At 47.4% G+C, this 16024-nt stretch overlaps 1 protein-coding gene across 1 annotated transcript in view; it reads left to right on the plus strand.

The window, feature by feature from the left end:
- NIPAL3 (NIPA like domain containing 3) overlaps positions 1-14659 on the plus strand; it is a 53231-nt gene extending 38572 nt beyond the window's left edge. Inside the window, exons 8-12 of the mRNA XM_065930065.1 lie at positions 584-719; positions 2951-3039; positions 4777-4840; positions 6585-6679; positions 10617-14659. Of these exons, the coding sequence (XP_065786137.1) occupies positions 584-719; positions 2951-3039; positions 4777-4840; positions 6585-6679; positions 10617-10816 (584 nt within the window). The 3' untranslated portion in view covers positions 10817-14659. The remainder of the gene's footprint in view (positions 1-583; positions 720-2950; positions 3040-4776; positions 4841-6584; positions 6680-10616) is intronic.
- The last annotated feature ends 1365 nt before the right edge of the window (positions 14660-16024 follow it).

Raw genomic sequence — 16024 nt, forward strand, 5'->3', positions numbered from 1 at the left:
ACATATGCGTAGGGGTGTGCATTCTAAAACATCTGGAGACCTCTAGTCTAAGGAAATGTTTTTAAAAATACAACGGAGTAAGCATTTTAAAAGACCAAAAAGGAACTTCCCTGGCATTCCAGTGGCTAAGACGCCACGCTTCCAATGCTGGGGACCCAGGTGCGATCTCTGGTCAGGAAACTAGATCATGCAGGCAACTAAGACCTGGGGCACACTACAATATTGTAAAGTAATTAGCCTCCAACTAATAAAAATAAATGAAAAAAAAAAAGATCTGGGGCAGCCAAATAAATACATGAATATTAAAAAAAAAGAAAAAAAGACCAAAAAAGCTCTTTACACATCACATTTTCCCTGTAGATTTCCTTGACATCGTGTTCCAGACGCAGCGCTGCCACTCTGGGGTTCCATGTGAACTCACTGCCCTTTTTTGATTGAGTTCAGAAGGGACATTTGGAAATCCCTGCTGGGGTTTTGCTTGCCTCTCTGCTTCCACGGGAGAGCACAGAAGACCTTCTCACTGTGTGGGTCACTGGCTGGGCTCCACCCGAGGCACCCACACATCCTTGTTAACCTTCCGCAGGCTCCATGACTGTGGTGACGGTGAAGGCTGTGGCTGGGATGCTGGTCCTGTCCATACAGGGGAACCTGCAGCTCGACTACCCCATCTTCTACGTGATGGTCGTCTGCATGGTGGCCACTGCCGTCTATCAAGCCGCGTGAGTTGCAGAGTCTTTTCTCCCCTGGGCCTCCGCACAAAGGTCTCTTCCAGCTTCTGGGTCCGATCACAGTTGTTTTTGAAGCTGTAGGGAAGGGAGAACGTTCACAGGCAGCTGGTCATCTGGGTTTGGCATCCACTGTGGAGCGAGAGCCATCACTCATTGGCTGAGTTATCATACGGAGGGCCTTTAGTGCCACTTGAAAAGCCTCGAGTGGATGTATTTTTCTCTCTCTGCCTTAAAAATGTGAGAACCGCGCGATCAGAGTCAGCCTCCCTTCCCACCTGGACCAAGACAGGTGCCCGTTTCAGGGACCTCCAGAAAGAGCTGTGCCATCCCCGTGAGGCATTTGTTTGTCGTCCAAAAAAGAGCAAGCAGTTGTTATTTCTTGTCCTCAAGAAGCCTTCCCAAGTAGAAGAGCAAGATGACCGTTTCTCCCTCAAATGCAGGAGTTGTGAGGGTAGGAGGCCTGGGTCTCGTTCACGTCTGAGACCGGTGAACAGCAGGGAGCCTGGGCAGGTGCGTGAGGGATCCGCGCGGGGACGGAGGGTGGACAGTGCAGGACTGAGTGGTGTGAGCGGCAGGTCGGGCTCCGGGCTCCAGCGGCCGGGGCTTACCTCCACCCGCACCGCGGGGCCGTAGGGGTGACCGCTGCTGCCCAGGTGCTCTGCTCCCACCGCCTTCCCACGAGCTTGAATCCACTTGGCCCCACAACAATGCCCTCATCCTCATTTTGCACGTGAGGCACTGCGAGAGTCCAGAAAGTGGTGGAGCTGAAGGTGAACGTAGCCACCTGACTCCCTCCCCTTGCCGCGCCCCTCGCCCCTCTGCCCTAAGCCCCCTCCTCTAAGCTTCTCTAAGACAGAGAGCCCTCGTCTGCAGACAGAATAACCACGTGCACACGCTCAGTCATTCAGTCTTGGCCAGCTCTTTGTGACCCCATAGACTGCAGCACGCCAGGCTCCTCTGTCCGTGGAATTTTCCAGACAAGAACGTTGGAGTGGGGTGCCATGTCCTACTCCAGGAGATCTTCCCGACCCAGGGAACAAACCCTTGTCTCCTGCATCCCTGCATTGCAGGCAGATTCTTTACCACCTGGGAAGCCAAACCGAAGCTTCTTTTATGATTTTTGTTACTATTATTATGCCAGTTATTATTTTGTTACTATTATTATGCCAATTATTAAGATGTCACAGAAAAACCCGGATGAACTTTTCGATCAAGTCATGAGTATGCTTAGTCCTCCTACAGTGATCCTGGTCAGCACCCCTGAGCCCCCGTGCAAGGCTCTGTGCTGTGTCATCCAAGGGTTACAGAGATGACCGGGCGGCTTCTCACTCAGGCAGCCAGCATGCATTCACCGAGGCCTGCTGTGTACTAGGCCCAGGCTGGGCCTTCTGCACACAGAGACGTGAGCGGTAGTCACTGAGCTCAAGGCGCTCACAGCCCTGGTGGGGGGACAGCGGGGTAAGCAGACGATTACAGTCGGGCAGGAAGTGTGTTTTGGTGTAAGCAACTCTGCAATAATAACCACAGTGCTATGCAGTACAGCTACAGTTCAGTCGCTCAGTCGTGTCCGACTCTCTGTGACCCCATGGAACGCAGCACGCCAGGCCTCCCTGTCCATCACCGACTCCCGGAGTTTACTCAAACTCATGGCCATTGAGTCGGTGATGCCATCCAACCATCTCATCCTCTGTCATCCCCTGCAGAGAATGGACAAAGAATATATTCCTAAATGATAAAGAGCTTATTGTAGATGGAGAGATGGGGAATGACTCTAATTTCCTCTCTCCTTTTTCCTATATTTATCGCAGTGACTGTTGAATTAAGAAGCAAATGTGTTTAAAAAAAAAAAATGACAGCACAAGGCGTTAATGATAAGTGCTCCAAGAGTTTCTTGGCATGTTTAAGGGATCAGGAATGGCTTGGGTTGGGAATGCAGGTCACTCAGAGGCGAGGAGAAGGGCGTTGCAGTGATGAGAACCATGTGAGCAGAGGTGCTGGAAGGAGAAGGGGGTGAACTGCAGGCTGTGTGTCCGGGGGAGGAATGGGAGCTAAGTGTGGACCCCGGCCCGGGAGGCACGCAAGGCTGGCATCTTTCTAAACCCGCAGAGCACCCCTTCATGGCTTGTCTTTGTTCTTCACACCAAGCCTGCAGTCACTGGCTTTCTCCTCTGCCCTCCGACATCCCCCCACAGTGCACTAACTAGAGCGCCTTTGTGTTGAAGGTTTTTAGGTCAAGCCTCGCAGATGTATGACTCCTCTCTGATCGCCAGCGTGGGCTACATTCTGTCCACCACCGTGGCCATCACCGCAGGTGAGGGTGCAGTCGCCAGATTTCTGTCTTCCACCCTGACAGCAGGTTCACTACCCTGGGGCGGGGGGAAGGAGCACCATCTCCATCAGAAGGCCAATTCTGCTGAGTTATTCTGCCCGTCACAGTTGTAGACGGTCTTGTGGGAAAAGAGAGACCTGGGTTTTCACCACAGCACAGACACAGAGCTGTGTGGCTCTGGGAAAATCACTTCACCTCTCTGAGCCTCAGTTCCACATTCCTAAAATGGGGGTAATAATACTTTCCTCCTAGAATTGAAATATGAAAGTGTTAGCTGCTCAGTCACGTCCGACTCTTTGCGACCCCATGGACTGTAGCCTGACAGGCTCCTCTCTGTCCATGGAATTCTCCAGGCAAGAATACTGGACTGGATAGCCATTCCCTTCTCCAGGGGATCTTCCTGACCCAGGGATCGAACCTAGGCCTCCTGCATTGCAGGCAGATTCTTTTCTGTCTGAGCCACCAGGGAAGCCTAGAATTGAAATACTTAGAGTCATATTTGGACTAGAATTGAAATATGCATAGTCCAAATGTCCCTTACTTTGTACGGCTTGTGCCAGGTTTCATTAACAATTTTTACCATCATCTGCTAATTCCACAGCTTCCACTGGCCAAGTGACCACGTATTTCTTCTATATAATTTTTAGAGATCATTTTTATATATATATATACACACACACACACAATTATATATATATATATATATAAAACAAGTGCTCAATAAGTGATTTTCGTTGTTACATTCCCCTTTTGTTCTACTTCACCTCCATATTTTTGTTTCTTTTGCTTTCTGAGGTGGTTTCAGAGGCTACAGACATATCAAAGTTTTTTTGTAAGTAGCAGTGGTGACTGAAATTTTCAGAGTAAAAAGACCAGTAAGAGGCGATGTGCCTCCCTTTGAGGAAGGCCTAGCCGTACAGCCGTCTGCTTTTCCCTGTAGTATGGACAGGTGGTGGCCAGACCTTGCTTACAGAGATCAGGATAAGAGGGCATGCAGCCCACGCCTGTGCCAGGAGCAGGACCAGGGATGGAGTAGGGCTTGACCCAGAGCAGCCGGAAAGCTAACCTCATGTGGATCGCGTGGAAGTTTCAGTCATGGCCACTGACTTCAGTCCAGGCAAGGGTGAAAGGAATAGGAACACTGTGGTTGAGCTGGGAGTCAAGCTCTGGGTGCAGCAAGAGGCGAGTAGGGTGGGGGGCTGTGAGCGGTGACATGAGTCCAGACTGACGCCGGCTGCAGGCTGAGGGTGGCAGGCCCATGGCACTTCTGTGCCACAGGGTGTGACATCTGCCAACTGCGTGAGGTTGGAAAGCTCCAACAGCTTAACCACAAAGCCTTGGTTTTCCATCTTAAGAAAGACAAGGGAAAAGAGTTGCGTAAAAACTAAGTAAGGTTTTTAGCTCATAGGGTCATGTCACTGGGGGGTGCTGGGTGAAGGGTACGCGGGAACTCTGCTGTTTCTTTACATCTGTTAATAATACTATTTCAAAGGAAAAAGAAAAAAAGATGGAGGTAAGAGGGGCGGTAGGAGAGGAAAGGACAATCTGTTCTCCCAAAGGGCTTTTAGTCCACTCTTCAGTACCTTAGCAGGCTCAGTCCTTGTATGTTGGGTCCCTTCGGTTTCCTGCAGAGAGGGGAGTGCCACCAAATCCTAGGCAGACTGGCCAGTAGGTGATTTGAAAAGAGCTCACTTGTATTTTCCACTGTTCGCTGCTCAGGCGCCGTCTTCTACCTGGACTTCCTCGGGCAGGATGTGCTGCACGTCTGCATGTTTGCACTGGGGTGAGTCCCGTCCTGCCCCCCCGACCCCTGTATTGCAGGCAGGCTGCCCCTCTCCCCCACCCCTGCTCCAGCCTCTAAGCCAGTCCCTTCGAGCCAGAGGAGCAGCTGGCAGTGGGAGCTTTGTCCCCAGAGCTGAGCGTTTCGCCCCCTAAAGGGTTTTATTTTTCCTCGCTTCTCTTTTGGGCTTTCATCTCCTTGTCATTTCGAACACATCACATTTTGACCCATGAAAAGACTCTCAGCCTCACCTCTGATCAAAGAAATGCATATTGAAGAAGAATTTTAATAAAAAGAAATACATATTGAAGCTACACAGAAAAGTGAAATCGCTCAGTTGTGTCCGACTCTCTGTGACCCGGTGGATTGTAGCCTGCCAGGCTCCTCCGTTCAAGGGATTTTCTAGGCAAGAGTACTGGAAAGGGTTACCGTTTCCTCTCCAGGGAATCTTCCCGACCCAGGGATCGAACCCAGGACTCCCACATTGCAGGCAGATGCTTAACCGTCTGAGCCACCAGGGAAGCCCCAAGACGCCACACAAGACGCCATCATTTTGCAAAAACTAGCAGGATGGGTAATGTCACACGTTGGTGAGAGGAGGAGATCAGCTCTCTGCCACAGTGTGAGGAGTTCTTTGATGTGGGAGGACAGTTTGGCAATATCAGCAACGCGTTTTTTTTTTTAATTTTCAGTTGGAGGATAATTGCTTTCCAATGTGTGTTAGTTGCTATTGTACAACAGTGTGAATCAGCTATAACTAGATGTAAATCCCTTCCCTCTCGAGCCTCCCTTCCACCACCACCCCCATCCACCCCTCTAGGTCATCACGGAGCACTAAGCTGAGTCCCCTGTGTTACACAACAGCTTCCCACTAGCTATTTATTTTACACACGGTAGTAGCGTATATATGTCAATGCTAGCCTCTCAGTTAGTAAGATGTTTAAGTGAGCATGCCTCTTGTTGCAGTTTTCCATTTCTAATCATTTATCTCGGAAGAGTAATTGAAATGGGACATAAAGACCCGTGTATAAGGGTGTTTATTCATTTTTAAATCGATGGTATAAGCACATAATTGAAAGCAATCTAAATGCCCATCAGTAAAATACAAGTTAAATAAATTACACTAGGGTGGGGAAGATAGAAATGACTCCTCTGTTGACCTGGGTGGTGATCCCACGAGTGTGTGCCCAGGTAAGATTCACTGAGCTCTACATTTTGGGATTGTGCATTTTGTTGCATGTAAATGATACCTCAATTTTTAGAAAGTGTGCTTGTTTACCTAAGCTCTGGAGAAAAGAGCAAAACAAAACGAAAAGATCGGAGACTCTGGAAGAATATACACCTGTGTTGGGGACTGGAGGTTGTCCAGGGGCTTTCCAATTTTTACTTTCTCTGTTCCCATACTGATTGAATTTAGGCTCTAAAGAACCTTTTAATTTAAAAAAAAAAAAACACTTTTAAAGGCAGAGGACTGATGCAGGGTAAATGGAGGTGAAGAATTGTGAGGGTTTGGCCCAAGAGAACCTGGTTTGCTCTGATTGAGGTTTGGGTGGCCACACGGCCTGTTAGTACTCACCTCCCACCTGCTCTCTGCTGATCCCAGGCCCGGCCACTTCCCAGGGCCGCTCAGCAGTGAGTCCCCCTCTGCAGCCTGCAGCCCACCTTTGCCCTTTCTCCCACTACCCGTGTTTGAACCCTCCGCCCAGCCTCACTCTGCTTCTCTTCCTCCCTCATGTGTGTTCACCAGGTGCCTCATTGCATTCTTGGGCGTCTTCTTAATCACACGGAATAGGAAGAAGGCCATTCCCTTCGAGCCCTATATTTCCATGGATGCCATGCCAGGTAACTTCAAATCCCACGTGTCCAGCTGGCCAGCCCATCCGCGTAGAGTGACCGCTACTTCCTATTTAAAAAGCAACAGCCGGCCTCTGGGTTTGGTTACAGGGAAGATGTGCTGTGCTATTATGGTGTGACTGTCTCTCTCTCTCTTTTTTGTTTTTAGTTTTTTCGTTTGATCTCGGTTTGCAAAAGAGGAGGCAATGGCTAAGGCGCCTCGATTGGTTTTGAGCACATCTTGTCAGTTGTCATGTCTACTGGGGGATCTTTTAAAGACCATCCTGATTCTCACTGGGTATAATTATGACCCACAGCATGAGACTTCATGCCTACAAGAGGGAAACTCCATTCATCTCAGTGGAATGGAATGATCAGAGAGGGGAAGGAAAACAGGATGATTGAAATTCAAATACCATAACTCCATTCCTCAGATTCACAAGGAAGTGGATTGTTCTGGAAAGTCTAACACACCAGGGAGCTCAGGGTTCACACCAAGAAGCACACATTCACATGATAGGAGTGTAAATGTACGAATCAGCCAAATACTGCACAAAAGGGAGTGGGGGGCTTGTGGAAAACTGGACAGTTCCTTCCAGCCTCGGGGGATTCAGGTGAGAAGTTTATATGTCGGCCCAGCCCCGTCTAGATCTGCTGGCCTAAATTCTCTAGGATGCTAGTAACCACTAGCTTTCACACTTTAACTCAAATTTAATTTTTATTTTAGATATAGAAGATGGAACTCTCTCCAAAACATAATCTCCCACCCTCCATTAAGACAGTCTCATGAACAAAATACAAGTGCAGTGATGGCATAGAATACTACTTAATATAGCACTCGAGAGGCAGGCATGTTCTCAGGGCTGACCGAGGTGCCCCTGATCTAATTGGCCCAGGATTTATGTGTCTACTTTTTATATTATTTCCTCATTTCTTGCTATTAAGCTGTTGTCTGTTATTCTTGCTGTTACCAGCCTGCCTGTTAATAGCAACTCTGTGTCAATCTTCTCATTTGACCCAAGTTGTTCAAATCGCGTATAAAATTAAAATTAAAATAAATAAGCTCTGAGTTGGGGCCTTAAGGTTTCTCCTAGGAGTTAAATGCATGAGCTTTGGTGCATGGACCTTTGAAACATCTAATCTGGCTGCTCAGATGCCTTTTTTGCTTACTTCCTTGTTTCTCGGCTGTGTTCCGGATAGATGAGGGCGCTGGATAGCTGAATTCCAGATAGGTGAGGTGTCAACTCTGTGTGTGTGTGTGTGTGTGTGTGTGTGTGTGTGTGTGTGTGTGTGTGTAAGTATGTGTATGTACATGTGTGTTTGTGTGTTTATAAACCGTGTATGTGTATACATCTATATATTCGCATATGCATACATGCCAGATGTGTTTTCTGGTAGCAGATAGAAGGTAACCTAAGGTGATCTCAGATGTCCACATTCTGTGACCTGTTTGTGGATGTGGCCCTCGCTCTCTCTGTGCCCCGTGACCTGTGGGAAGCTGGGTGTTGGAGGAAGGAGACCCTGCCCTCCTGCCATGGCATGTGAGGACTGAGTGGGCCTGGGGTCTGTACTATGAGCTGGCGCATGGGCTTGGAGTTCAGATGACCTGGACTCAAATCCCATCTCCCACATCTCAGTGGGATCGTATGTTAAAGGTCCCTTGCACAATGTTTGGGATATGGTAGATGCCTGGTTCAATTTGATTTCACTTTACTTTTGCTTTAAAAAAAAAAAAAACTTTGAAAGTTCCAAACATTTGTTTGACCTGATGCCAAGTAGAACAGAAAGAAAACCCTTAAACAGAGTTACCTTTCTAGCTGCTTGGTTTCCCTGGTCAGCATCAGGACCTTCCTGGCTTTTGGTCTCACCAGACTAACATCTTCACAACCAACCAGTAGCCACCATTCAAGAGGCATTCAAGTTCCAGAGATTCAGTATATGTCACAATTAGGAGAGGCTTTAAATAATTCCAGAACCTGCAAGACTTCTACAAAATGAGAAGGAGAAAAACAGTCCCTGACAGCATTGAGCTGGCCTGGCTCTCATGGCCGGACCTTGGGACTCCTGGTTGAACATAGACCATTGCACAGAATACCAGCATCAGACAAGGACGTTCTGTGACCCTGATGGATCAAAACACAAACAGGACCACACCATTGTCACGTCCAAACACAGACAAAGCATGAACATTGTCTGAACGATAAAGACCAACCATCCACCTGACATGAGTGACTCCTGCTTCTTTACCAATCACAGTTTTAGTCTCCATCTTGTCTTCTTTCCTTCTAGATAACAACCATTAAGATCCCCAGTTATAGAATTAGCCCCGCTTCCTGACAACATCTAATCCAAAGCAAAGCACTGCCTCCTAAAGCCCTCCTCACATCACCCTTCACAACCCCGATCCTGTAATAGCTCCTTTTTGACACCCACTTACTGAAACAGTTCCCCATGGTGTATATCTTCACTGCCAGGGGTAGAGAAACCTAAATTTGTTAGACTGTAGGTGTATTCCTGGTGGGTTTGGGCTGGAGACCATTGACAAAGCTAAACTATGCCTGTGAGGCCAACTCCCTTCCCCGAGAAACAGGCATCCCCTCACCTCCTCCAGTTTCCTGCCTAAAATCCAAACTACACACTTTTAAACTGTACCCTTCAAATTCCCATCAGCCAGGGCTTATGCAGTGTGAAGGCGAAGAGCCTCCCACAGACCAGGACTTCCCAGGCTGTTTGTAGGATAGATAAAGAGCAAGGGCTTTGGTGTCAGATCCCCGCTCTATCTCTCATTTAGCTGTGTGTCCTGGGTAACTTACTCCACCTCTCTGAATCTCTGTGTTCTTACCCATAAAAGGAGGATAGTAACATATTTCTGTCCTAGGATTTTGGAAGACTGAGGTCTGTAGGGAGCCCAGACAGCATTCTGATTAAGAATGTAGGCTTCAGAATTTAAACCACTGAATCTGAATGCTAGAACTGCTACTTACTGGCCTGTGACCTCAGGCAATCTCCTTAACCTCCAACTGCCTATTTTCCTAAATCAATAGTTGTGAGAATCAAATGAGAGAAAACTTTATAACATTATAACTTTATGGCCTCTGCCACCAAATAAATGCCCAGCCCCTTTATATAATGCCAGTAACATTATTGCTCTTATTGTTACTATTTAAAGCACTTAGCCCAGTGCATCAGGCATAGGAAGCAGTCAGATGTCAGCTGTTATTATCGTCATAGTTTCATGGGAAGTAATTTGCATTCAGGATTTTTATTACTCAACCAAGGGGCAAAAGAATTTAAAGTGTCTTAACTCCCTCCCAGGAAAAAGAATTGGCCTCAGAGGAGGCCAGGTCCCACCTGACTAGGGGAATTGTAGAATACATCTAAAGGAATTAACGAGTAAAATATTTGCCCTCAAATATAAGTAGAAATTCAATATCAGTGTGCCCAGAAGTAATAAGCAAAATCACACCTAACCCCGTATGTGAATCAGGGATGATGATGTCAAAACTCTCCCTCTGAGCATCAGGATATCTGTGTATCACGTATCTGTGACACAAAAGTTATCCTCTTCTCTCAACAGTATAATGACATTTTTCCGGATCCTGATCTAACTCAGCAGTAAAGTGTTGGCATCTACCACGTTCAAAGCACAGTGCTGGTTCCCGTCTGACCCAGACATTCCCACCTCCTTCGAAGCCAACCAATGGGTTCTCTTGACAGTGGCTGGTCTGTGTGCATATTTCCTGAAGATTCATCCCTTGTTGCTTAGCAACTGTAATATCTCTAGTGTGTATTTATGGGTGTCCTTTTTTTTTTATCTAAAGCATTCAGGAAATTGACAAGCACATGATTAGCTCCTGAGCACCGTAGTTAGTCCATGATGGGATAGACGCAGCCTCCTTTGGCTCTCTTATCACGTAATGATTTGGGGGGATGAATTTTGTTTCAGGTATGCAAAACATGCATGACAAGGGGATGACCGTCCAGCCTGACCTCAAAGCTTCTTTTTCCTACGGGGCCCTGGAAAACAACGACAGCATTTCTGAGATCTACGCTCCCGCCACACTGCCTGTCATGCAAGAAGAACATGGCTCGAGAAATGCCTCTGGGGTTCCCTACCGCGTCCTGGAACACACCAAGAAGGAGTGAGCCCACCTTGAAGGAGGCCCCTTTCCTCTAGTCACAGCTGCTCAAGCCGTACTGACAGTGGTTCAATCCTTGATTCTAAAACTTGCCTTTCAAGTCTTTTTTTTTTTTTTAATCCATGAACTCTGTGGATGAGCATCTCGAAAAGCCTTTGCCTCAGACAAAGGGTAGATTACCTTAGTCCTGGACATTTCAAATGATGAGGGTGGGAGTGGGGGCATGAAAGCAGTATTCTAGGTAGGCAGTACAGAGTTCAGCCTCTGCCTGGTTTAGCCCAACCAGACTTGGAAAGCCTTCACCATCCTTGCGGATGGTACCTGGGCTTTCCCAGGCAGTGACCAAGGGTGGCCACATTCTTCAGAGCTAAAGCCAGGCAGAGATTCTGCCCCTACTTTCCAAATCCACTGAAAGGCTGGAAACCTCCAGATCTAGTCTTCCCTCACCGCACGTGCAGGCCTGATCTCTACCCACCTCCGTCTTGACTCTGTACTTGTGATAACCTTCATGTCACCTTCACGTGGCATGGTGAGCCAGCCCCGGGTGTCCCACTCTGTCACTCACCTGTAAGGAGCTCACATCTGCTTTCTGAGTGTCTGTGCCTCTCCAGTGAAGATGTGCTGGATGTGTTTGTACTGGGTCCACTCTGGAAAATCATTTGATTCTGGTTCTGCTGCTTTTTTCCCCCCCTCAAAGGAACTGAGAAATTAAGAGAAGGGGGAGAATAAGAAAGACAGAGTAGGAGTGATAAGACTTCAGCCCTTAAAGGAAGAAAAATCCCTTTTCACTCGACAAGAGGGGACTGCATCACTTATCAAAGGACAGACAGACAATCTGGCTGTTTTGTGTTGTATTCTCCTGCACACCAGCGCCCTCTGGGAAAACAGGGGGGTGCTTATTTCAGAGACAGCCTTGCTCATCTCTCCTCCATCCTCTCCGGTATTGATCGACTAGCCAAGCTCGAGTCATTGGCTAACTTCCTCAGAGTCAATAGACTCTTTGGGTCCCCACACACATACATCTTCGAGAAGCAAGAATTCTCAGAAATGGGACTGCTGCCAGCTGGCTGTATACACAGCTGTCTTCCTTTAGGCTGACTGTATACTTCTGAGAATAGTAGGTAAAGGTCTGTAAACTTTAATGAAAGTAAGGATCCCTTAGGGAATTTATTTAAAATGCAGATTCCCACACCCCCACCTCAGATACTCTGATTAAGTGGAACTGGGACCAGCCCCAAGCATCTGCATTCTTGGAACTTTCATGGTAGTCCAGGGGTGAAGACTCCACACTTTCAACATAGGGGGCACAGGTTGGATCCCTGGTCCAGGAACTAAGATCCCACAAGCCGAGTGGCGCGGCCAAAAAAAAGTCTGCATTCTTAACTGTCAGCACAGGTGATTTTGAGGCTGGTAATCCAAGTATCACACACCTTGAAAGTCTAATAATTGAGAGAGCCAGTCTGCTAAAATCCTGACACCCCCCCCACCTGACCCGCGTGCCCCCCCCCCACCCCCGCTGTTGGAAAGCTGGAATTACCATTCCTTGTTTCCTCTTGGGGGTTTATTTGGCAGGCTCAATAATCCCCATAGGATTCGTGGCATTTCTCCACCCGGTGATTACCTCTTAGAACTGTACTTCCTGCTTCTCTAGGCAGCCTTGAGCTAACAGGCAAGATATCAGTGTTAACAGACCAGTGTTGATAGATCATTAACCTTTATGGATTATGCTTAATACTGATTTAGTACCTTGTCTTTGAAGCTGATGTTTGTTGCCTGGGATAAGCAGTTCTTTATTGTGTCTTAACTACTTCTGTATTGTGTCTTACATGCCCAAGAAGGCAACAGACAATGACTTTTTTCCCCCATAGGATAGGTATCAACTCAGTTCAACAATATTTGTGAGACACCGACTATGTGTTAAACATTTGGATGGTAAGGGCTACAAATAATAAGACCTGATTTCTGCCCTCCAAGCCAGCAGCAAGAGACACAAATATGTGGTCAACTTATGGCAAGGGAGGCCAAGTATGATAGTGGACCACAGAAGATGACAGTTATGGAGGCCCTGCTAAAGGTCAGGCCCTGAGCTCAGAACTGGGTATTCAGAATTGGAGATGATTTTGGCTAGACTCCCTGATGGGTGGCAAATCTAGCTAAGATTTGAGCAAAACGTAGAAAATAGAGTGATCACCCCCAGGCAGAGGGGCCAACTTTTGCAAAGGCACAGAGATGGATTGGGGTGGGGGCAAAGGAAGAGCTGGGACGGGTGATGGAGATTAACCTGCAAAGATGAGCAGTCAGCGGTGGAATCATGGAGAAACCTGAAGGCCTGGCTGAGGAGTTTAAAGCACATCCCAGAGAACACAGGAGCCATTGATGGTTCATGAGGGCGAGAATGGCAGATTGGAAAGGAGGCTTTATGCAGAGCAGGGGAAGAATTTGAAGGGGTAATAGAAGCCACTGATCAAGGTCAGGCTGCATGCCTGCAAGAACAAAACACAAAAGGGGAATTAAAATCCAGTTCCACTGCTACTCATATTTTCCCAGTGATGTTTCCAATGTGGGTTGTGGACCGGGAAAGGATGTGAGGGTGGAGTGGATGAAAGAAAGGTAAATTTAAATGTGTCAAACCCAGGTGATCAGCTGGCACCTGTTTGCTCCCAGTCTTACTCTGTCATCTCCCCTGTGTTTGGTGATGTCTCTTGGAGTCAGGCAAGAGTGACGAATGGATACAAGTGCGCGGTAATCTTGGGTCAGCTGACGATCATGGGTTCAGCGCCACCCAGGAGCTGCTGCTGGGGCCTGGGCAGCACCTGCCTTCAGGTTTAGGGTAACGGCATCATCTCACGAGGCGGAGTACAGGAGGGCTGGGCAGAGCTGCATGTTGGCTGCCGGAGTGGAAGCCAGGGGAGGTCACGCGGTCCCAGGAAGAACGGCTGATGTGGAGCCATGGCCCCCAGAATTCTGACTCTGGTCTTGAGCCGGCATCTCCCAGTCTTTGTGCCCGAGTGTAAATGGACAATTTGCTGGTGACCGATAAGCAGCACTTGCTGTTAGGATGGGGGACAAGGACATCCATTTTCCATTCGCAGCCCTGATTCTTTGTTTTTCTCGTGGTCCTCACATCCCCAAACCCTCTCGAAGGCTCCAAGCAATGGGACATGTCCCGCCAGCATCCCCTTCCCTGCCGCCAGCATCCCCTTCCCTGCCGCCAGTACATAAGGCAAGGTCCCCAAACTTGGGTTTCAGCTTTCCATTTGTTCCCCAGCTTCCTCTGCCCGCCCCACTCCATCCCCCTCTCCTAAAGACTGGGATTCTGGAGTTCCACTCAGACATTAAAATCAGTTCACAGACGGGCGCCTGCAGCTTTTAAAGAGAGCTTAGCCCCACTCCACCCGCGCGCACCCCTCCCATGGAGCTGCAGGTCTGAAGATGCCATCACATGAAGCCTCGGGTGGTGGGAGGGCTTTGCAGGATGGAACTGGATGCTGGGTAGGCGAGAGAGAATCGACCTCTCTCCATCGCTTTCCTGGTGGAAGCCAAGCAGCTGGATGGCCCAGCGTGGAGACAATATGTCCATCGGGGTAGTGTTGGGGAACCTCCAACCTGCGGCCTTGTGAATTCCAAATCCGGTCCCACACTGGCTGGTAGGCAAAACAGTTTTACTGATTCTACTGTGTGTTTCTCTGAGAAGCTGTGTAAGTGAAGTCACCTTAGAGTACATATTTATGGGGATGCTCACATTTTGTTAATTTATTGACTAATATATGGCATGTTCTTATTTTTCAAAAATAAATGTGTGTGCTAGGTACAAATAACATTATGAAGTGGTATTTAATTAAAAACAAAATCCACATGACACCTGTTGGGTTTGAGTCTTTCGTTTGATTAATACTCTATAGAGTTACCTACCACAGAGCTGTCCCGTAAAACTGCCATGACGGAGATGTGTTATGTCTGCTGCCGAAAAGGCAGTCACTATCCACATGTGGCTATTAGGCATGTTAGATGTGGGGATGAAACCCAGGAATTGGGTTTTTCATTTTATTTAAATTCAGTTCCCTGCCATGGCTGATTCATGTCAATGTATGGCAAAAACCACTACAATATTGTAAAGTAATTAGCCTCCAACTAATAAGAACAAATGGAAAAAATAAAAACAAAAAACATAAATTCAGTTCCCTGAAATATCCCCATATATAGCTAGTAGCCACTGTAGGAACACTGAGGATCTGAGGTGCCCAGGATTGCAGTTAAGGATGACTTGAGCACTTTTTTTTCCTGTAGTGGTGAAGAGTATAGACTCTTTGATCACACTGCTTGGGTTTGGGTCTTGGCTCCACTGCTTTTTAGCTGTGTGGCACTGAACAAGTTGCTTAAATTCTTTGTGTCGCATATGTAATACCAGGATAGTAACAGTAGCTTTCTAAGCGTTATTATGAGGATTAGGTGAAGTAATAGATGTAAAGTCTTAAAACTATGTCCAGCATTCCGGATATAGTACACTATCCATCAGGACACTATATTACCCTGGCCAATGGTTTCCCTATTTACTTATTCACTTTGGGGTGGTGGTTTAGTCGCTAAATTGTGTCTGACTCTTTGCGACACCATGGACCGTAGCCCTCCAGGTTCTCGGTCCATGGGATTTCCCAGGCAAGAATACTGGAATGGGTAGCCATTCCCTTCTCCAGGGGATCTTCCTGATCCAGGAATTGAACCCCAGTCTCCTGCTTGGCAGGCGAATTCTTTACCACTGAGCCACCTGGGAGGCCTTACTCACTTTGAAATTGTATGATGAACACTTGCGACTTTTCTTAGGTAATTCTAAGCACATGTGTCTCTCTTCATTCTAAGTTTCCAATCTACAAAGATGGGTGTGGAATAGTGCCTAAACATTTATATCTACACACACACAGAATAATGTATACCCATATATTTAACAGGAATACATATGCCACAAACTATATACTAAGACTTCATATACATCTTAATTCTTCTACTTAACAATTCCATGAGGTAAGTTTTAATATTATCCCCATTTTACAGATGAAGAAACTGAGACTCAGGTCATATAACTGATAAGTAGTGGAACCAGGATTTGAGCCCAGAACCGCCTGACTCCAAAACCCGAGCTCTTTACCCCGCTGCTGCACTGCCTCTCCTGCTGTGGTTGAACTTCCATGGGGTCAGGTTCACCCCATGTTAGGATTTC

The sequence above is a fragment of the Muntiacus reevesi genome, chromosome 3 (assembly GCF_963930625.1).
Source record: "Muntiacus reevesi chromosome 3, mMunRee1.1, whole genome shotgun sequence".
Taxonomy (NCBI): Eukaryota; Metazoa; Chordata; class Mammalia; order Artiodactyla; family Cervidae; genus Muntiacus; species Muntiacus reevesi.